Source organism: Natrix helvetica (genome assembly GCF_964273705.1).
Source record: "Natrix helvetica genome assembly, chromosome: 1".
Classification (NCBI taxonomy): Eukaryota; Metazoa; Chordata; class Lepidosauria; order Squamata; family Natricidae; genus Natrix; species Natrix helvetica.
The window spans coordinates 231,375,683-231,398,863 of NC_138548.1; the positions used below are offsets into that span (position 1 = coordinate 231,375,683).

General features: G+C 43.8%; 1 protein-coding gene across 1 annotated transcript; it reads right to left on the reverse strand.

Moving 5' to 3' along the window:
* Positions 1 to 13,238: 13,238 nt before the first annotated feature.
* Positions 13,239 to 20,113, reverse strand: KPNA2 (karyopherin subunit alpha 2). Its single transcript, XM_081939083.1, has 11 exons — positions 19,870 to 20,113; positions 18,863 to 18,967; positions 18,645 to 18,782; positions 18,168 to 18,256; positions 17,221 to 17,489; positions 16,466 to 16,560; positions 16,116 to 16,379; positions 14,983 to 15,216; positions 14,291 to 14,473; positions 13,977 to 14,126; positions 13,239 to 13,725 (listed from the first exon to the last, which is right to left on the reverse strand). Exons 2-11 carry the CDS (start codon positions 18,935 to 18,937, stop codon positions 13,639 to 13,641), a joined length of 1,584 nt encoding a protein of 527 aa, XP_081795209.1. The 5' UTR covers positions 18,938 to 18,967; positions 19,870 to 20,113; the 3' UTR covers positions 13,239 to 13,638.
* Between the last annotated feature and the right edge of the window lie 3,068 nt (positions 20,114 to 23,181).

Consider the following 23,181-nt stretch of genomic DNA (forward strand, 5'->3'; position numbering starts at 1 on the left):
TGTTGAGATAGGCTACTGTGTTTGACCTCTGCCAAGGATCATTTTGTAGCACCCACCAGGATATTTGGTTATTATATCTTAACAATAAAAAAGGTAAAGGTAAAGATAAAGGTTTCCCCAGTCCAATCGTGCCAACTCTAAGGTCTCCTTTATCTACTTGTATGCATTTGCATGTTTTTGAACTGCTAGTTGGCAGCAGCTGTGGCAAGTAACAGGAGCTCTGTTGGATCTGGGCAACGAGAGACAGACAGCGGACACGAAGTAACTTAACAGCTCTTTATTAGTAGTAGTAGTGATCCAGCTTGCTCTGAGGTCGGAGGGTTCCCCTTTTATAGGGATCGGGTACGCCCCTCGACCAATCAGAGGGATACCTGTTTCCCGCTGTAGTAGCGGACCAGAGGGGAGACTTATCTCGATATATGCTAATATCTAACACCCCTCCCCTCCTAGATGGAACGTTGCGGTAGGTAACATAGTCTTTTAGGTATGTGGGTGTTTGTCTTGCTCGGGAGGAACGTCGTAGTTCGGGTTGGTTTGAAGTGGTTGCAGGACCGGGTGCGGGTTGGTTCGAAGTAGTTGCAGGATCGGGTGCTTTTCCTGTTTCCCGTTCTGGAGGTCTTGTGCCTTCGTTGCTCGGGCGTTCAGGAGTCTGTTCGGCTGCGTTGTCTGGGGGTTGCTCTGCTTCGTGCGTGTTGTCTTGTCCCACGCTTGGCTCGCCGGCGTCGTCGTTTCCTATGATGGGGCTTTCGCGTGGCTGACTTTCTGTAGACAGGAAACTCTCGTCTTCGTTTCGAAGGTCGGAGTGTGCTAAGCGACCCCGAAGTTGATGTGCCTTTTCCAGTTCCGCCCATCTTCTAGTTCCAGCAGATACGATCGTGGACCCGTGATGCCAATGACTTTTGCCGGCATCCATAATGTTCCCCCTGCGTAGTTGTGGGCGTATACTGAATCCCCTACTCTGAAAGACCGGATTTTGCTTGTAGAGTCTGGGGGAGCCATGGCAGAGTAATTCGGGTGAAGCCGGTCCAGGTGAGACCGTAGGCGGCGACCCATGAGTAGTTCAGCGGGGCTCCTACCCGTTGTTGCGCTTGGGGTAATGTGCTGAATTAGGAGGTAATGGTCAATGCGTGTTTGCCAATCACCTGGACCCATCCTAGCGAGGGCCTCTTTTGCAAATCGCACCATTCTCTCCGCCTGTCCGTTTGATGCTGGATGGAATGGCGCGACGAGGGCATGCCGAATTCCCAAACCTGCTAAAAATGTTTCAAACTGCATGGCCGTGAATTGGGGCCCGTTATCGGATACTAGGAGATCTGGCAGGCCATGGGTGGCGAAAAGTCGCCGTAGAACCTTTATGACTGCCTCTGCCGTGGTTGAAGTCATTAGGACTACATCTAGCCATTTTGAGTATGCATCCACAACTATAAGGAAAGTCTGACCTTGGAATGGCCCTGCGAAATCGATGTGTATTCGCGACCAGGGTGCTTTGGGTTTCTCCCATTCTGTGGCGGGCGCTTCCGGGGGTGCTGGTCTCGATTCCTGGCATGGGTCGCAAGTGGCCACCCACTCCTCTATTTCTTTGTCCATGTTTGGCCACCACACGTAACTTCTTGCTAACGCCTTCATTCTAACAATCCCCGGATGACCCATATGTAAAGCATCTAATACATTTTTACGTAACGCATACGGAATAACAACTCGATCCCCCCCACAACAAACATCCCTGTAGCACTGAGAGCTCGTCCCGTTTTGACCAAAACATTTTGAATTCCGGGCCCACATTTCCCTTCGGCCACCCCCTCCAAACCCAAGTTTGAACTTGTTTTATTAAATTGTCTTTAGAGGAGAACCTTGCAACATCGTAGGAAGAAACCGGTCCCGAATCCAAACAGTCAATGAGCAATACCGGTACTTCTGGAGTGGGGTCTGGCAGAATGTCAGGTAATGGGCAACGGCTGAGTGCGTCTGCGTGTCCAAGAGTGGAGCCCGGTCGATGAATCAATTTGTATGAATACGCAGCCAGGAAAACAGTCCACCTGGTCATGCGAGGAGAAAGGGAGACCGGAGTGGGGCGGTTTCCCGCCAGAAGTCCCAACAGCGGTTTGTGATCTGTGATCAGTTCAAAATCGCGGCCGTAGAGGTATTCGTGGAAACGCTTTACTCCCGCTACGGCAGCCAGCTCTTCCCTGTCCATTTGGCTGTAATTCCTCTCGGCCGATGAAAGAGTTCTGGAGTAGAAAGCGATGGGTGCTTCTTTTCCGTCGGGCATCCTGTGGCTGAGGACTGCTCCAACTCCGAAAGGTGATGCGTCGCAGGTCAATACCAGCGGTAGGGTCTGGCTGTATTGAACAAGCAGTGAGTCAGTGGTGAGCAGGCGCTTTACCCCGGCGAAAGCTGCAGCTTCGGATCGTCCCCATTTCCATGGTGCGTTCCTCTGGAGTAGACGGTGTAGTGGCTCAGCAACGGTCGCTTTCTGCCTCAGAAAAACGCTGTAGAAGTTAAGTAATCCGAGGAAGGCCTGCAACTCGGTCTGATTTCGTGGTGTGGGGGCGTCCTGGATCGCCTTAATTTTCTTTGAAGTGGGGTGTATTCCCTGACCATCGATTCTATAACCCAGGAATTCTACGCTAGGCACGTTAATTTGGCATTTTTCTTTTTTAAGGCGGAGACCCTTTTCTCTGATTCTGGCCAAAACAGATCTGACTCTTTTGTTTAATTGCTCCTCATTTGCAGCGGACACCAAGATGTCGTCAAAATAGGGGACGACTCCTGGTATCCCTTGCAAAAGTCGTTCCATGACGCTCTGGAACAATCCTGGGGCAATGCTTACGCCGAATTGTAGCCGGTTGCATTTGAATGCTCCTCTATGCGTCACTATAGTTTGGGCCTCCGCTGTGGCGCTATCAACTGGCAGTTGCTGGTAAGCTTGTGCCATGTCTAATTTTGCAAATACCTTTCCTGGCCCCAACGAGTGCAATAAGTGCTGTACTACAGGCACAGGATATGCGCTCTGTTGTAGCGCGACATTAATTGTGCATTTATAGTCCGCGCATATGCGGACTGATCCGTCTGGTTTGACTGGGGTCACGATGGGCGTTTCCCAGCGCGCGTGATCTACCGGCTCAAGGATTCCTTGCTCCACTAACTTATCTATTTCCTTATCTATTTTTGGGCGGAGTGCAAAAGGCACTCGTCTCGGTTTAAGTCGGATTGGCGCCACTTTGGGGTCTAAATTGAATGATATTGGTTTACCCACATACTTACCAAGACCGGGGCTGAACACATCCTCGAACTCCTTAAAAATCTGTTCAGCGCTGCTGTTTCTCACGGCGTTGATTCCGGTGACTTCTAACCCCAGGGCTTCAAACCAATCAAGCCCCAGAAGGTTCTGCAATGGCGCGCTGGCGATGGTCACGGGCAGCTGGGCTTCGATGTCCTTGAAACGGATGTGGAATGTGCCTTGGCCCACGATGGGGACTTGGTTCCCCTGGTAGTCTCGTAGCAGGACGTCTGGAGCGCGTAGTTGGCTCTTTCTGAGGCTAGGGATAGCCTGTTTCATGGATGCCCATGAAATGATCGTCAGGGTCGATCCTGTGTCAACTTCTAGCTCGCAGGGTGAGCCCTCCAAGAGGACTGTGACTCTCAGCCTTTTTGGCCGCTTAGGGCGGACCTGATGTATTGTGGTGAGATACGTTCGCAACTCTTCTCTCTGGGTCAACTCTATCTCATCGTCAACATCCTGAAAATACTCTCGTTGAGCGTCTTGATAGAACGCTCTTTCAGCTCTTTGTGTGTATTCTCTCTGGGGATACGCTCGCTCAACTCCTTGTGAGTAATCTCTCTGGGGATACGCTCGTTCAGCTCTTTGGAAATATTCTCTCTGGGTAAACACTTGTGGATTTCTCTCTGGGCGCCCTTTTTGATTTCGCCAAGCCCCTGGGTTGGGCTTCTGTTGGCGGTACATGGGTGGCTGCCTTGAGGCAGGGACTCCGCTCCGGCACACTCGTGCGATGTGCCCAAGTTTGTTGCAGTGCGAACAAACAACGTTCCTGAACCTACAAGTAGACCTGGGGTGATTCCCTCCGCAGCTTGCGCAGGGCGGCAAACGGGATCCGGGTCTCCCCCCAGGCCTCAAGTGACTGCTCTGCATCAGGTGACTGTCCTCGAGCTCGGGATTCTCGAAGTCGGGGCTTGTGTCCTCGTAGTGAACTCTGGTTTGTCTAGGTGCTGGCTGGTTTACGTTGGCCCCTCGTTGTATGGTCACTGATGATTTCTCCGCTGACTCTGACGCTCTTGCTTCGTTTAACGCTGTCTGTAGGGTTAAATTCGGGTTTGCCAACAGCTTCTTTTGCAAAGAAATGTCTCTTAACCCACAGATGAGCTGCTCTAAGATGTGCTCTTCCAGATCCCTGTATTCGCAGTGAGTTGCTGCTTTTCGTAGGGCTGCAACATATTGATTGATGGATTCTCCCGCCTTCTGGGTCCTCATGTTGAATTCCTTGTGGCAGACATGGCGGGAAGGTTTTGGCGCATAATGAGTTTGCAGAGTCTGTTGCAACGTCGTCCACGATACTGCCTGTATTGGAGTAGGCGCGGTGAGGTCTCTGGCCGTATTGAAGACTTCCTTTCCGCAGTAGCCGAGGAAGATGTTTTTCTTCCTCGCATCGGTGATCCCCGTGTATTCGTTCGCTTCGAGGAAACACTCGAAACGAATCATGAAAGCTTCCCATTCGTCGTTTGCTGGGTCGAAAGGAGCGGGGGGAGCATGCATCGCCATCTTCTCAGTTTGAATTTGCCGCGCTGCGGTGATTTGAGATGGCTGCCGGAATTACTGCCGAATTCCTGGGATGGATCAAATCCGGAGATTCTGGAGGTAGCGTTCTTCGTCCTATCTGTCTCTCAATCCCACCTTCGTCGCCAATGTTGGATCTGGGCAACGAGAGACAGACAGCGGACACGAAGTAACTTAACAGCTCTTTATTAGTAGTAGTAGTGATCCAGCTTGCTCTGAGGTCGGAGGGTTCCCCTTTTATAGGGATCGGGTACGCCCCTCGACCAATCAGAGGGATACCTGTTTCCCGCTGTAGTAGCGGACCAGAGGGGAGACTTATCTCGATATATGCTAATATCTAACAAGCTCACCTTGTGACGTGGTACTTGGGTCTTGAACTGCCTTCTGATCAACAAGCCCAGCATCTTAACTGTTAGGCCGCCACACTCTATCTTAATAGTCTTTATCAAATAGGCCCATCAACAAGGATTACTGCAATCTCTCGCCATGGCTTTGATCAACAGTATTTTTACACAATGCTTTTTATGAAGGCAGAGTATGCTAGATTGCAGTTTTAGTGACAGATATGTCACATGTGCATTTTAAAAATAATAATGACACAATACTGCCCAGTTTCATGCTTTTTGGTTCAGTTTAGTCCAGATATACTCGTGTTATTCTATGCAAATTAAGGTTATTAGGAATTGTGAACCAACATATTATGGTATGCATCCTGTCACCTAAAAAGCATATACCGTGCATGATATATTCAGGATTTTGATGACAGTAAACTCTGTATCAGTACAAATAGGATTTTATTTTATTTTTCAAATATTTTTCTAACAAAGCTGTTAGAAAGCCTTTAGCAGAGCTAAAATAATGCTAAAGGATAATACATTCCAATCAACTGGCCTCTTATTCTCTAGTGTAAGCAGCTATTCGGAGTATTTCCTGACCAGCTGATGTCTGTTATAAATTTACAAACATTTTAATCTTATAAAATAAGAAACATAAAATTAAAAATACAGACTAAAAATACAAACTAGAAAAGAAAAACATCCCATGATTATATCACATGACCCTATATGTCAGTGAGCAGAGGTGGTATTCGGCAGGTTCTGATCAGTTCTGGAGAAACGGTGTGGAAGTTTTGATTAGTTCGGAGAACTGGTAAATACCACCTCTGACTGGCTCCGCCCCCATCTATCCTCTGCCTCCTGAGTCTCAGCTGATCGGGAGGGAATGGGGATTTTGCAATAACCTTCTCCTGCCACGCGCACAAAGCCACGCCCACCAAGTCATGCCACATCCACCAAGCCACACCCACAGAACTGGTAGTAAAAAAATTTGAATCCCACCACTGGTGAGTTCCCAAATTTCTTCCATAAAAAATCAAATATATTATTTGGGAGTCCAGTGTACCTCAAATAGTGTTTTTTTAATTCCCGTATTTTTCAGACTATAAGATGCGCCTAGGTTTAGAGGAAGAAAACAAGAAAAAAAATATTCTGAACCAAATGGTGTAGTAATATATTTCATAAAATATAGCAGAATAATATTTCAACCATGTAAAGCCAACAGTGGTATATTAAGAACCATCATCACTGTCATTAACAAATGAGGAGAGATTTTAAGGTTCAAGCACTTCTAATTTTCTGGAAATCCCAAGAACTGATAATCGCTAGTGTCAGAATTGAGGAAGCTCAGTTGACCACAATCACTGATATCACTTTCTTCACTATCTTCATATATGATACTATCTTCAGTTCCATCTAAGGCCGGGATGGCGAACCTATGGCACACATGCCACAGGTGGCACACGGAGCCATTCCTGAGGGCATGCGAGGCATTGCCCTATCAGCTGCAGTGCGCATGCGCACTCTGGCCAGCTGATTTTTGGCTTTGATTTTTGGCCATTTGGGAACAGACTTCCGGTTTGTGTGGGGGGGGTGTTTTTCGCCCGCCGGAGGGAGAAAAACGGCCCAATGGGCAACCCGGAAGTCCATTCCTGAACTTCTGGTTTGCGTGTTGGGCTGTTTTTTGCCCTCCCCAGGTTCCTAGAAAGCCTCTGGAGCCTGGGGACAGTGAAAAACATACCTACTGGGCCCACGGAAAATGGGCCATTTCTGGCCTCCAGAGGGCCTCCTGGTGGCAGGGAAGGCCGTTTTCGCCCTCCCTAGGCTCCTAGAAAGCATCTGGAGCCTGGGGAGGGCAAAAAACGGACCTATTCGGCCCACTGGAAGTAGGAAAACGGGCTGTTTCCAGCCTCTGGAGAGGTTCCAGGGGAGCGGGAAAGCCATTTTTGCCCTCCTCAGGACCCAAGAATGTCGTGCGTGCATGCGTGGGGCAGTGAGGAGGTGTCATGCACACATGTGCAGGGGGCATAGTATGGGGGCATTAAAGTATGAGGTGGTCACATAGCAGGACAACACAACCTTATAATGTTTTTCCTCATGTCCTGAGGTTTTCACGGTTATGGTTTTGGATTAGATTAGATTAACAGTCTTATTAGACGGCACGTCAAAGATTAGCGGACCTTCATCCATATTACCAATCTGGCCAATTTCAAAATTATTTTTCTTCCTAGCATCGATTATAAATGTATGAAAAGACAGAATCTTAGATTCATATTCTTTTGGCATTTTTTGTACAATTCTAGTTTTGGTGCGCATAGCAAGGCCATATTGCCTCGTACATCTGTAGCACCATGATGGTGATCCAGTAAAATCCTGAATGCCTTTTTCGACAGCAATGCGTTTGGCTTCATATATTGCCATTTTTGTAGAAACTGCGAAGCCATTAGCCCACTTGTTTCCTCCATTCTCTTATCATTTTTTCAGTTGGAAGTGGCCCAGAATGTCTGCCCACTGCTCTGTTTCCATGTTCCTCAGCATATTTTACTACTTCCAGTGTAAAAGAAATTTTTTCTGCTAGTCTTTTCTGGTTTGACATCCTTGTATGTAGCGTGAGGAGGTACCGTAGTATTTTTCTGCAAGGAAGAACTGTCAGCAATGTGTCACTTATTGTTAGGAAAGCACTGTAGCTGAGAACATCAAGAAATGACACACTACTATAGGGGATCTGTTGTAGACATACTGTTATGGGGGACGTGTTTATAAAGAGGACACTTTCTTAAGAACTATTCATAGGACTGTATTTTGTTTCTGCAGTGCCCCCTTACATCCCCATTTACTGGTATGTGTGTGTGAAAGTAAAAACAAAAGAATGGCTGATTGGAATGGTAGTCAGATTTCAGATTTCAACCATGCCAGGTGAGCAGATGAGACCTTCCCCGATGGACTCTTGCTCTGATGATCCAGGCAGCTCTCCCTCCCCTGAGTGTCTCTGCCTCTGCTTTTGCAGTACCTCTGCTGCGAAAGCATCCAGCCAGGCTCCCACAAGCCAGGCAGCAGGGATCGCTAACTTGCCTCCCTGGCCCGTTCGTTTTTGCACAAGCCTTCCCCACCACACTCTGCTTCGACTGCTTGCCCTTGGCTAATGGATCCTGGGCGCTGAGCAGCAGTGGAGAGGCCGGCAAGAGGGAAAGACAAGGAGCAGGGAAAGAGGATAAAAGGCCCCCTTCCCTCAAGCAGGAATGGGCAATGGGGGGAAAAGGGATGGCAAAGGGAGCCTCATGTCGCTACACATGCCGCAATGAAAGGCAGTGGCAACCTGGCTGCTTCCTTTGCCCGCCTTCTCCTGGAAGCTAAGTGTTGTCCACCCGATGCCACAGTCCACCATGCAGGCTGGGAAGGGCACACTTGCGGCAGGGCAGTGGGCCACGGCGGGATGTCCTTGGTGAACTGCTCAACGAACTCGTACAGGGCAGTCAGACGTAGAGCATGCCCAGGCCAGCCAGTGATGGGATCAGCCGGTTTTCCTGAATTGCACACAAAGTTAACTGGTTCAGCCAAACTGGCTGAATCCCACCTCTGTGTTGCTGCCTCAACCGGGAAACGCTGGAACTTTCGCAGCCAATTGGCAGTTGGATCAGCCACCCAGAATACAGTCAATCAGCTGTTCCGGGCAGTGGGGATCGCTGCTGCCTGTCACCACTGCAGCCCCAACTCCCTCCCCCCAGGTATGGCAAACCCCCAACTGATGCAATATTTGCTGTATAAGATGCACAGACATTTTCACCCACTTTTAGGGGGGGGGAGTGAGTCTTATAGTCTGAAAAATATGGTAACCAACCTGAATCACAAATCTATAGATATCATTTTAAACCATTTGGGGGGAACTGAAGCCATTGCTATCGCTTTATTGGAGATTCCAATTCTTTAGTCCATGTGTTGTCACCAAACCTGGGCACTTGCTTGGTGTTGAAGCCGGTAAGTCACCAGACACAAAGTGTGATACAGAATTATACTTTTATTTTGGTACCAAGATATAAGGACCCCGGTTTGAAAAGCTAACCAAGGGCCAAGATTAGAATCTTACTGCAGTTTTTATAATCAAGGAATGGTCACATTCACCCTTTGCCCTTCCCCTAATAATGCATGCATAACAGATAATATTGATTGGTTATTTGGATTTCAGCCCCCCCTAAACCCTTATGCTTGTTATGTTAAATAGTTAAATGTCACGTCACCTGTTTTTCATCCCAGGTCACGGGTATCTTGCAAAGTGTGCCAGCTATGTGGGTTTTGGGGGTTTTCTTATACGTGAGCTATTCTTGTTCCTAATATCCTGGCTAGTGGTTTTAAGCTGCTAACTTCTCTCTCGCTGTTAATGTGCAGCCCCCCCCACTTCCTATTGCACAGCAGAATTAAAAAAAACAAAGAGTTTTTATTTGAGGCAGCTCCCCCGCGAGCCCCCTCCTTCCTCAGAGAAAAATAAAAGCAGTTTAAAACTTTTGTCTGAGGCAGCAACACCCCCCACTTCCCCACCTCCCTCTGCTGCAATGAGAGAGACAGGAAGGAGCAAAGCTCTTAATTGTCAAGGCAAAGAAATGAAGACAAGAGAAAATATTTTATCAGAATTCATATTCCTCACTCTCATGTCCATTCCATCCATACCTGGGTCCTATCTCCACATGTGACCCTTCCTCTGATCCGGAGTCTCATCTGTGCATACATTCCATCAACTGATTCTTCACGTTTGAAATATCCCAGAAATGTCCACTTTAAAATTAAGCTTTTGATAGCTATGTTTTATTTCTGTAATGGATTCAACCAAAAAAGAAAGCAACTCAGCCAAAGCATCTGCTCCATTGATGATCTGTGTTGAAGTCACATTGTCACGGCGTCGTCACATATCACTTTTTCCCCTTTGCTAAAGCAGTCATGAGCGTGGCCAGTGCATGATGCATCCGGCCTGCGAGTTTGACATGTGTTAGAATATGCTTTAGCAGAAAATACCTCCCATCTTGGGAATTGGGAAAACCAAATTCAATTTGAAGGCAAGAAAAATCCTTAAAGTAGCCATTACGTAACAGTTGACTTAAAGTTATAATCCAAGCTTCTGTCTTGCAATTAAACTTTGTAATAAAATGATTCAGGAACAGGATGCTTAGCAAATGATTCCACGCTGAATAGCGAACAAGACAAGGAAGTGTGAAGTTCCTTTGGATATTGAATGTATTTCTGAATGAATGTATTGGGATAGCATTAGGTGTGTATTAGTTGGGTAATATAATATAAAGACGTGTGTATTGTTTGTATGTTGGCTGAGAATTTGCAGCAAGGAGCAAGAATGGAGACTGAATATAAAGTGAGTTACCGGTATAAATACAGAGGCCTGACGGAGAACGTATGAAAATCTAATTACAGAATTGTGGAAACTAAGAACTAAGACAAAGGGGAAAGACAACAGGGTTGGATAGAATTGATGAGTTCCTCAAAAAGAATATAGGTTAAAAACATCAATGTATGAATCAATGTGTTACAAAGCTAGGATAGGTTGCAAGGTTAATAAGATATATTGGGAGTGCTATTTGTATAAACAACTCTAGTGGGCGGTTTGTTTCCCCTTACCCTGTAATTTACAGGAAGCCATACTAGATCAGTCATCACCCAGGTCAAGTATTTCTACTAATCAGCCTATTTAATTTAAATTTTAGAAACCTGAAAACATTTGGACCATCCATGCTGGGTGTTCAAGTTCCTGGACCAGAGGAAGGCAAGTGGTCTAAAGGATTCAAAGTTATTAGCTGAGCAACCAGGGCCAACAGCTGCAGGGCTACTTGAAGAAAAGTTGTTTACTTGTCGCCAATATACAAAGCCAGAATTGACTAGATAAAATTGAGAAAAATAGAAACGCCACCTCTTCAAAGCAGCTAAAGAAACATCTGGTTAGCTTTTAATATCTGGCTAGTTTTTCTGCCCCCCCCCAAAAAATATCTCAAAATTCCAGCCCAAAACTCAATTGAATCTAGATTATGAGTTTCTTCTAAATTCTCATCAGTTCAGACAAATCACCTTATCCTTCCCCAAAAAGGGAGATTTGGAGATTGTTTAACACTTGGGTCCATGGAGTGCTTCTTGTCTTAGTGGAGAAATAGGCCAATATATCTCTAACTGCCAAAAATAGTTTCCTTCAAACTCCTCAAAAAAGTATTTTTATATTTTTCAGTTGAAAAAAAATCAGTGTCACCTAGAGAACTAGGAGGTTGACTCAACACGTTATCTAGGTGACACTGATTTTTTTTCAACTGAAAAAACATTGATTACTAAAAAATCTTCTGATTACCCCACACTCGCCTTTGGCATTAGAGTAAGATTTTGTATCCCCACCCCTATTGTAGCTTTTTACAGTATGAGCATGCAAGAGAGCTGAAATTGGTTTTTTTTTAGGTTTTTAAATTTTAAATAGGCTGATTGCTACAAATGTCACAAATAGTATGAAAAACAAGTAAAATAAGTCTCTTCTTGGTAACAGTGAAGGTATGCAAAGCTAAAATACTAAAGGGGCTATATTTTCCAATCAACTGGCCTTTTATTCTCGTCTAGTGTAAGCAGATATTCAGAGTATTTCCTGGCCAGCTGATGTCTGTTAGAAATTTATATTTTGCAATTGTGTCCAGATTTCAGGATAAATGTAAAGCGGTAGGCTTGATCATACCCAAGTGACAAAGTTCACTTTGAATTTGAAGAGAATCTTCTTTTAAGCATAAAGGCGCATTTGTGACAACTGTAAACATGGATATAGGTCTCTCCAGATGATTTATTACCAGCAACCTTGCCAAACGATTGCTAATATAGCTGTAAGTTTTTGTGGAGGATCTGATTAAGCTGCCACTTTGCCACTGCTACTTTCAACACAAGGTTGTAGCAATGGTAAATTAAGGTTTTAATGACCACCTTAAATTCTGTTTGACCTGTGCTGGTGGGATTACTAGAGCAGTCCTTAACGCAGCAAGTTAACTTTGCTTTTTAAAATCCTATTCCGCTATACTGAATATTCAGGTTGATTTCTGCTAAGTTTCACACTTGTAAATCAGTTTGGCTTAAAAAACTATCCAAAGCAAGGGCTAAACCAATTAAATAACAATCTAGCTATTGGCTATTACATCAAATAAAGCAAAAGGTTAATTTTCTAATCTTTTCCTTCCTGGTTAAACAACATACTTCCTGCTTATAGGCTATTGTCTATTAGGCTAGTGTAGAAGTTCAATAAGCTTTAGTTATTATCTAGATCAGGAGTGGGCAATTAATTTTCCCATGAAAACCCCAGGTGACCTCATGCAATGACCACCATCTTCTCAGACTGCTCCAGGAATAAGTTATGTGCAGGGGCAGAAAAGTGATTTCTCTCCTTGCCTTCCACAGCTGGTAACCAACTGAAGGAGCATATGGAGACAACTGCATAGAACTGGTACCAATTCAGCTTCTTCTCCTGCTCCCTGCAGCATGCCTATTTACATTTGATTTCTAATTTTCAACTGATCTCACATGGGCTGGATAGAGGCAGCCAAAGGATCAGATGTGGCCCAGGAGCATAAAATACACAGGCTTGATTTAGATGCAATGGATGCAACACCCAGTCTTCATATACTCTCACACCCATTTCCTCTAGAGCAGTGAACCTTTTCGTCTTGGCATGTCAAAAAATTGGAAAATGCCTAATGTGACTCTGCTAGCTTATCATATCCCTGCTTCCCCAAACAAAGGGACATCTCTATCTCTACCCATGTAGACAAAACAATACATTTACTCTAGTGATAACTGAATGTGGCTCTAAGAATTGAAGTCCACACTCATCTTAAAAGTTGTCAATGTGGAGAAACAATAGATCAGACAGTTGTATGAAAATGTCATTGGGCCTTTTGAAAATGGTAATACAGTACTTCTACTTCTGAGGACAATAAAACAACATTTCAATTTGCTTTGCCATCTTTTCCTGCCCCAAATAATTTTCATTCTGCTAACATGACTCTGGTGGTAACTGCAGTAGGTTTGGTAGTATTCACATTCAGTGAACCTGTAGCATTTTGCATCTCCAGAAAAAGAGTTCTTTACACTTTGGATGATACTCAAATACCAGTTTATTTCATTTGAAGAAGTATTCTTTAAAATCAGTCCGAGAGATTTGCTTTTGCTACGTTGCGTGTTCTGCAAACCAAACTGAGAGTGAAGATTCACAAACCATTTCTGTCTGGCCAATTGTAGTACGGATATAATCTAAATCCAGGTACATCCACTACTGAAAGGCAGTGGATTCAGAACTGGAGAATTTACAGAATACAAAAAAGGACATAAAAGTAGAAGACACAAGTTCACTTGGCATATGTAACTGCCATGATCTGTTCAAGTAGTTTTTAGTAAACAAAGTGCTATTTCACATTTCACATAGAAAAAAGGCAGTGTAAGAGACAGAACAGAAAGTGGGGGAGGGAGGGGGAACCAGGCTGAAGACGGTCAAGAGACTTAAAACTTGAAGGTATCAGGACTGTCTTGAATTTGGAATGTATAAGCATCAGCATCAGACTCTGGAAGAACATTCTCATCTTCCTCCTGTAATAAAAGAGTAAAGCTTAAAATATTCTTCTAAGTTTCTTCCCAGTCTATCTAATACATGCTGTCATATTTTAAGCAAATTGGTGCTTGTGTACATATAAAACGTACCAATCTTTTCATGTTTTTAATACAGTAGCACCCTTAATGGTGTTACAGAAAGCCCTTAAATGTACAAAATTTTAATCTACTTTTTATCAAGTAGCTTTAATTATACAGCAATCTCGGCAGGCCAATTTGAATTTACTTACCTCTGCTGAAAAATATTTTTCAATCAGAGTTGCAGCTGATTTGTAAACCTGCTCATTTTCATGGGATTGTAGAGCTTCAATTTTGTCTAAGCCACCACATTCTTCAATCAAGATGCATAGCTTTTCAATCTCACCTATTTTTTCAGCTGCCTATAGAGATAATTTCATTTTTAATGGACCACATTTCATTTCATTTCATACAAACAAGATATTCTGAATGTGCTTTAGCTTTAAGAGCTCTTGGTAGTGAAATATACAGTACTGATTTCTAAATGCTCCCCCCACCCCCAGAATGGGTTGCGTTGTCAACTTACCATAAAAATATTAGTAATAGCATCCAGAATCACCAGGACTGTTTTGCTGTCTTTAACCACAAGCAGATCCAATAATGGCTCTAATACACCTGCCTGGACGAGGTAAATGATCTGGCCAATTGTTCCTCCACTTGTATAGTTGGTCACTGCCCATATAGCTTCCTTCTGGGATTTAAAGTCTCCCTGTTTTAAGATACAGGAAAGTAAGGAGATAGCAATAGAACAGCCTTGAAGGGGTTGAACAAAGTTTAATATTGTAAAGTTAGAAGTTTTGTGACTCTCTCACAAATTAAATACTTCTAGTTCTTCCTCTGAAATCTTCTACATAACTCTCCAAAAACCACCTTCTAAAATATCATATGATCAAACATATTTTCCTTTCTCCTAGTTCTACATGGCCAAAACATTTAAATAACACTGCTTAAGTATGCCTTTTAAATTAAGAATATGACAAATTAATACATCCCATGTTTTTAAATAGCAAAGGTATTTCATAGACTATAATTTTATTACTTTCCCCAAAAGTTAAAAAAGTGTCCCTGAAACATCTAGATAGAAAATAAAGCCTTATAGGCAAACTATGAATTTAATAATTTTTCCCTTTAAAAATATCTACCTAGAGGCAAACCATGTTTTTAAAGCCAAAGTTAATTGCAAGGCAAAGATATATCGAAATATATTTTCAGCATTACCTTTTTTAAAATGCTAACAAGATATGGAACAAGCCCATGGTCCACAACTTTCTGGATCTGATCCTGGCGGCCAGCAGTTATGTTAGACATAGTCCATGCAGCTTCTTTCTGGATGTTGTTTTTGGGGTGAATAAGCAAACTTGGGAAGACAACTAGTGCTCCAGCATCTATTACACTTTGAGTTTGCTCATCAGTCCCTGTCACAATGTTTCCTATAGCTCTTAATGATGGAGTCTGGAAAAGAGGTTTAAGATCCTGAACAAGAGGAAGTCTTGGACTGCATATAAAATATATAACATAAAATGTAAAACTCACATGTTGAAAGTTGAGGATTTTGTGGGGTCACATTATGAGCTGTGCAGGACAGTATGTGGCCCATGGACAACCTTGGTCTACCGAATATGCAAAAAAATCCTTGCACTATCTCAATATTTACATGCATTACCTGCCTGCCCACCCACAAAAGTTCTTAACACAATTCTCAATACTATTATTTTAAGTATATACTATTAACGAACATAACTGTTTAACCAACTGTTAAAAGTTGCCTAGATCTTCATCACAGCCATAAAATGCAACAGCAACATTATGGGACGATCGTATACTCATTGTAAAAATGTAAAAAAAATAAAATCTTATTATACAGTAGGGGACACCTTTATAGAATTCACATATCTGGTCAATTCCATGGCTATTCAAATCAGTGTTGACTTCTGGCAACTGCCTGAACATGTTCCTGCAGTTTTCTTGGCAAGATATCAAAGTTCTCTTATTTTTGCTAATGTCTGCTTCCTAAGGCTGAGAGAAAGTGAATTGTCCAAATTCAGCCAGTTAAGATTTGTACTTAAGACAGGAGTAGAACTTGGTAATATGAAAAATCAGCATGTCCAAATAGAAAATTACAAGGATATGTCAACAATTTCTGTCAAAGGAGGAGGTATAGCCATCTCAAGATAACACTATATTCACCCAAAGAGCTTGCAATTTGAGCAACATGAATATACTGAAAAGATTTCTAAACCAAAGAATATTAAATGTACACTTCTCAATAAGTTGAGATTCTACACTTGAGTTGGGAACTGCCTGTCCCATATGAAGAATTTCAATACATCACCTTCACTAATTTAGCTTACCATTATTGGAACTTCTCCACATGCTAGCAGTTTCACCAATTGTGGCACTAAGCCAGTTTTGACCACTACTTCAATTCTATCATTTGACCCATCAGTCAAATAAGAAATAGCCCAGCATGTGTCTGCCAAAACTTCATGGTCATGGAAATGCAGTAGGCGAACTAAAGTGGGCAGAATCTGTTCAACAGCTTCAATGGGTGGTGCAGGGTTCTTGTTACGGCAGAGGTTTGACAAAGTCCATGTTATGTTACGCAAGTAGCCCATCTGGGGGGGAAAAAAACATGGTTATGCTTAAATAATGCTGAAATTGTTTTTCACATTTAAGATTTTAGCTGAGAATTCACACTTACAGATATAGAAGAGAGATCAGGAACAGCAAGCAGAGCCAAAAGTGGGTCGAGTGCACCATATTTAATAACTAAGTCTCTATAAGCAGAGCCATCACCTGAAGGCAGAAATAAAGTGTGTCAAATGCTAAGACTAAGAGGTCATATGGAATTACTGTTAATTCAGGGCAGGAATACCACCATGACAAGCTGACTTGATCACAATCCAAGCATTATAAAAATAACTGCCATAGAAAACTATTTAAGAAGGAGAAACAGGGCAACAGCATTAAAACCCTTGGCAAACTAGCCACTATCAACCAGAAGCCAAAGAACATTGCAGTCACAGATGTTAGTCACTGAATGCCATCATGTGTAAATGATTTCAATAGTAGCTATGTGGAGTTGGAAAAAAAAATCTTGAAAGGTGTAGCATTGAAATGCACAAAATCTTACATAATTTCTACTTAAACACCATAATGAATATTTTAAGGACAAGGGCATATTTAACAAACTCCCATATATTAAGTGATATCCCCTCAGCCCTCAACATTTGATGTTAGGAATTCTAGAAAAGGCTCTGAAATAGCTACAAGTTTCACATAATACGACACACTCAGCTCTTAATGTTTAAAATGCTGGCACAGGATTGTCCTTGGAAAAGGTTATGTACCTATGCACTATACAAATATGAAAAAAAATCTTGCATTTCAAATGAAACACATCAGCTTTTTTGCATACTACCACTTACAAGAAACACTTCAGCTCCACCAACTTACCTGCAATATTCCCCAAAGCCCATACAGCTTGCTCACTAATGTGAGTATGAGGAGAAGCCAGTAGAGATATAAAGGCAGGAATTGCTCCACCCTCTACTACAGCTTTTGTCTGGTCTGATGTGCCGGAAGCAATATTGGTCAGTGCCCAAGCAGCTTCAAACTGAATAGGGCTGCAGTTTGCTTTTCCCAAAAAGGACACAAATTTCGGTATCAAGCCAGCTCTAATAATCTGGTCTATAGGGGGCTGCTTTTCTCGGGATAGCAGTTTCCTATGTGTAAGAGAAATAAATTTAGCTTTCCTATCTATATTTTAGAGAGAAAATTTACATTTCCATGACAACGGTTGTTAGTCATATTTTATTTTGGAAAGTTGGTCACTAGAGTTTCACTTAGATGCAGAACAATGAAATATTCCTTTTGCTGCAAAGCATTGTATATAAGATGCAAAATCTCTCAGTCTAGTGGCAATAAACATGGATGATGTTAAGTTTTTGGTACTCATATAGCAAATCCAAAGTTTTCTAGCAATTATTTATAGACTAAATGAAATATACTATCACTTTTACAGTACCTTGTATATTCCCAATTAATGCTTTATTTTGTACCAATATCTTGTACCAAGAGATGTTTTCAGAATTAGGTTGCCGATTTGTATCCTAAAAGCTTTAGATATTCCTATTACTCTCATCTAACCATTATATATGAATTGGGCTCATATCCTGCACAAAGCCACAATTTTCTGGATTATATACTGCATTGCCAAAACTAAACAAAAATAGATTTTGGTTAACTCATTAAATAAGAAAAATGTGCATTCTTACTGTGCTAAAAAACCGTAAAGTTTTTAGCTTCTTGTCCTACGTTTTACTATGAACCCTTAGATTACAATTTTTCAGCTCTTATCTGCAGTTTGTTTCATGCAGAATGTAATGCATATTGACACTTACCTGGCAGCCTGAGTAGCTTGCAGTTGGAATTCTAAATTAGTATTGTTAATGCCTTTAACAATTTCTTCAACAGACCAGTGGACAGCAACCTACAAGCAACATTTCAAGCAACTACATTAAGATTAACAATTACAGTATTCTTGGAAAATAACCTCACCAGCGCTACACCATTATATACACAAATCTTAATTTTACAGTTTCCTTTACTAAGATAGAACAAAACAAAATAATTCCTTTTGACATTCCAATATTCAAACTTCTTTTGTTCACAGAAGACAAATGAAAGTAGATCAAAAATGCATTATTGTGTTATGTTTTACAATGTAGGTCTTACAACCTACAATTCAATGATTGTAAACAAAGTCTTAGGTTGAATCTCTGCCCCCTTCATTCGAACTGGGGAAAATACCTGTCCAAAACCAGAACTACAACTTAAAGTAGCCAACTCTTCAGAAGGCTTATAAAATAGAAACTTACTTGATTGCCCCGATTTTCTTGCAAAGGTGAAGTGGCATCATCTGGAAAAGTGCCTACATTTCGCCTTTTAAGCATTTGGTCATCTTTTTTAGCTTTTCTCAACTCTACATTGACTTCCACCCGTCGTCGCCTCATTTCCTAGTGAACACATATATTGAAAAACTGAGCTACAGCTTTAAAAATACAAGCAGTTGCATCCCCAGTTGACAGTTACTCACATTGGAATCTTTGCCCTTGTTCTTGAATCTGTTCAGGCGGGCAGCCATTGCCCCAGCATTCTCATTGGTAGACATGGCGACTGTTATACAGATATGTCTTTAAACCTATAAAAAGACCTAGTAGTTAAAATTAAAATATTACCTTTAACAATACTAACTGCAGAACTGTAATTAGCATCCATTTGTAAATTACCCACAGCTGGCGAACACCAGATAAGATGCAGTTTACAGCCTAAGAGGCAGCTTTGTTCCAAGCATTTTGAAATGGTATTTAGTTAAATTTAAACTTTCCTTAGGGCTTCAAGTTTTAAGGTACAAAGCTGACTTGGTTTCAAACTTTATGCCTCTGAATTAAGGGGATAAGAGTCCACAGTAGGGCTCTCAAAGCATTTTAATTTTTCTTCGGAAGGAAATGAGGCTCAACAACCTCTGAATTTATTTCCTTTACTCTGGACATTTACTTTTAGGCCTACGGTCAATCTTGCGGAAAGTCCACTGAAATTGCGAAAGAGAATTTTTAGGGAATTAGGCATTACATGCAACGCCGTTGTTATCCTCACATCCCCTCCCCAAACACCCAACACCCTGACTCACTGGCAGCGTCCACAAGACCCCCCCCCCCAAACCAGCCAACCGCAATTTATTTTGTACTCTTGCGCTTTGGGCGAACTCGGTTCTCCTAAATTTGCAGTTCAGCGTGTCGTGCGAACCCAGAAAAGTGAGACAACTGAGTTAAGCCTCGGCTAAATGAGCCAACTCGGGCGAACGAAAAGCGCCCTGGCTGTCTTCCTAGCTAGGAAATGAAGCCTTCGTGAAACAACGTAACAAATACGAACGAGCGGCGGCGGAGAGAAGGACGGTGACCGGAACCGGTCCCGAAAACTATTTCATTAACATTTCCCCTCCCAGGCTTTGAACCTTCACCACAGCCTGCCGACGTTTCCCCGCTTTCGGACCCTCTAAGGGAAGCCTGCCTCACCACTCCACCGTCTTAAGTCTCAGCGCACCTTTCGCTCCTCCAGACCCGGCGCGGCTCCGACACTTACCCGACAGCGCCCCAACACGTTGCGCCGAACTACTGGAGCTGCGGAGCTCCCACTCTCGTTTCCCCCCCTTCGCCTTCTCGAGGTGTGATTTAAACTTCTTGCGGCCTCCCGCTCTCATTGGCCAATTCGAGTCCAAGCAACCCTCTCATTGGCAAGTTTGAAAAAATATAAGACGCTCAAGCTCTCGCGTTCCTGAGATAAAGAGAGAGGGGGGGGGAGGGATGGAAAGGAGGAGGAGGGGGGGTATCTCGTGAGTCCCAGATCTCGCGATCGTTATGTGCAACGCCCACGCGCGAGGCCCATGGAACTACATTTCCCAGCGTAAAAGGGGTGGTGGTTTGCGGAGCAAACGCTACGAGGCAGGCTCCGCGTGGGGTAGAATTGACCGTTATGTCGTCAGCTTGGTTACCGGGGGTTCTTAATTGTTTATATGGTCACATACAACATTTTTTCAAGTAGGGACACTACGGATAGCCGGTTAGCGGTAAACGCTTCCAGACGCCCGGTACATCAGTTTCAGGCCGGCCAAACCTTTGAAAGAGTTAGAACGCGGCCAGCCTTCGAATTCGCTCGAAGTGTTAGCGAGATAAGGGGGCGTGAGCTGGTAGAACACGAGGCTAATCGAGGCGGGAGGGGGTGCGGCCAATGTCTTAGTGATGGAAAACGAAAGGACGGACGTAGGTGGGCGGAGTCATGCGTGGTCGGGAGGGGCCCTTAGAACGCGGCTCTCACAGCTATTTGCCGAGTGACCCAGTGGCCTAATGGATAAGGCATCAGCCTCCGGAGCTGGGGATTGTGGGTTCGAGTCCCATCTGGGTCGTTCGTAGCTGTTGTTTTGCAGCGGGATTAAAATTTATGAAGACGCTTCCTGAGCTCGATGATGGATCTTAGGCTTTGTTAGTCGCTTTGGTTCTTCATTCTCCCCATCGGTCTGGAACGGAATAAAACAAACCCTGGCCGTGCATCTCTTAACGCGACGAATGGGAGAGGCAAGAGCAAGGCTAGTTAAGCATTCAAACTACCTCAGGAAACTTTGTGGGTTTCCTCTGCTCAAAAACGTTTGTTACGCACCAAATGCACCCCGGGGATCTTTTCCAAGCTGTGCTTGGGTGGCTGGAAGCAATCTTGAGCTCCCTTGAAAACATTTTGTTTGTGGATAACACAAAATAATGGGAGGGAAAACCCAGTTTAAATCAAGTGGTTTTCAAACTTGGCTGTTGACTTCAACTCCCTGAATTCCCCAGCCATCCTGTTTCCATGTTTGAAAACCACTGGTTTAAAACATTCACATTTGCGGTGAACAAGTGCTCCTTCACTTTGCAGTTAACTTTGCATTTCATGAAATGCAAAATATATTCTCAGGAATAAAAATACCTTAGATAATTTGTTTAAAAATGTAATTTGAAACAGGCCAAACTACATGGTTTTCTATTGAGCAGGCATATTCTGTGGAGGTTCTTCAAACTTTAGGGGGATGAATTCCTGTGTCAATTGCAGGTGTCAAGTCTTCGCTAAAAGTTCTGCATCTCAATTTACAGGCTTGTCTTTTGTTTTCATTAAGTTGGATATATGGCCAGCTGTTAACTTCTTGCACTTTTGTGTATTGGTCCCTGGTGAGTGCCTAGCTCCTTGCAGTTTTCTTGGTACTGTATTTTGGAAGTGATTTGCCCTTGTCTGCTTCCCAGTGCTTGTTTGTTTCTTTGTTTATTGGATTTATATGCTGCCCTTCTCCCAAAGGACTCAGGGCGGCGTACAACATTAAAAAAACACATATTACAAAAGTTAAAAAGAAATTAGATAGAGTATCCAAAAACAAACCCAATTAATATGAACAATAACATTTTAAAAATTGGATTAAAATTAACAATTAAATCAATCATTTATTTTATTTTGTTCAGGCCAGGCCGGCTTGCTGGAAAAGCCAACTTTTTAGGGCGCGTCGGAAGTACCAGAGGTCAGGGATTATGCGGAGCTCCGGGGGCAGCTCATTCCAGAGGGAAGGCGCTCCCACAGAGAAAGCTCTCCCCCTGGGGGTCACTAGCCAACACTGTCTGGCCGATGCAAGGCCCCAATGGCCGCCCTATCCGAGGCTTCCACTAGGCTTCGGTCAAGTTGTGAGCAAGGGATTCAGGAAAAGTCCCAAGTTCCACCAGGAACCTTTCAGGGTCCATCTTGTCAGTTCCGCCTCCCTGCAGCAAGGGGTAGCAGTATGGAAGTCAAGCTGATGAGGAAATGATCAGACCATGACAAGGGTTGGATAGAAATATCCCCTAAATCTAGATCATTCATCCACTGCCCAGAGACAAAAATCAGGTCGAGCGTGTGTCCCCTATTATGGGTGGGGTCTTGAATTAACTGAGTTAGGTCCATAGCCGTCATGGAAGCCATGAACTCCCGAACTGACTCGGATGTCTCGCCAATGGAAGGCAGATTGAAATCCCCCGGGATCATAAGCCTGGGGAAATAAACTGCCAATCCAGCTAACACATCCAGCAGCTCTGGCAGGGCCGATGAAACGTAGCAGGGAGACAGGTACGTAACAAAAAGGCCCACCTGAACTCCAAGGCCCCATTTCACAAAAAGGGACTCACACTCGCCTATCTGAGGCACAGTGACTTCCTGAGGTCTGAGACTTTCCCTAATAACCACTGCCACCTCCCCCCCCCCCCCCCGCCCCTGCCCTGGGCTCTCGGCTGGTGAAACTCCCGGAAGCCTGGTGGGCATAGTTCACTAAGGGGAGCACCTCCCTCATGGCCCAACCAGGTCTCCGTAATGCACGCCAGATCCGCTGTACCCTCTTGTATGAGGTCGTAAATGAGGGGAGCCTTATGTACTACGAACCTGGCATTAAGCGACACCAGCCGGAGACCAGGGTCCTGTAATCCCGAGCACCCAGGGGTGCGAGATGGGTGATGAGGGTCGGAACACGCGATCGCTCTTAAACAGCGAACCCGTGTCCCCCGAACGTAATTTGGCCCTCAGCCCCCACCATATCTGCCTCTCCAACAAACAGTAGAGATGGTGAACCCCACAATAGAATGGCTTAATGTCTCCCCCGGAATCCCAACCCTTCCCAGCACTCCCGACCCGCGCCCATTAGTTACCTCTGGTCTGTGCCCTGGCAGACTCCCCCCCAAGCCTGTCTGAGCCATCCGAATCAACCCCCCACCCCCCTTAAAAGTTGATTTTAAAACCCCTGTAAGAAACCCCTGTCTCTTCTTCGCATGCCACCTCTCGGGATCCCAAGATCCGTCATTAAGGAAGCGTCTTGAT

What these genes read in the sequence shown, in the direction of transcription:
- KPNA2 (XM_081939083.1), bottom strand. Translation starts at nt 18,937, where the DNA reads ATGTCTACCAATGAGAATGCTGGGGCAATGGCTGCCCGCCTGAACAGA. An exon ending in GTGGAGAAGTTCCAATAATG is followed by an intron (nt 15,217 to 16,115) that starts GTAAGCTAAATT and finishes CCTCTTTTCCAG; the next exon opens with ACTCCATCATTAAGAGCTAT. An exon ending in AAAAATATTTTTCAGCAGAG is followed by an intron (nt 13,726 to 13,976) that starts GTAAGTAAATTC and finishes CTTTTATTACAG; the next exon opens with GAGGAAGATGAGAATGTTCT.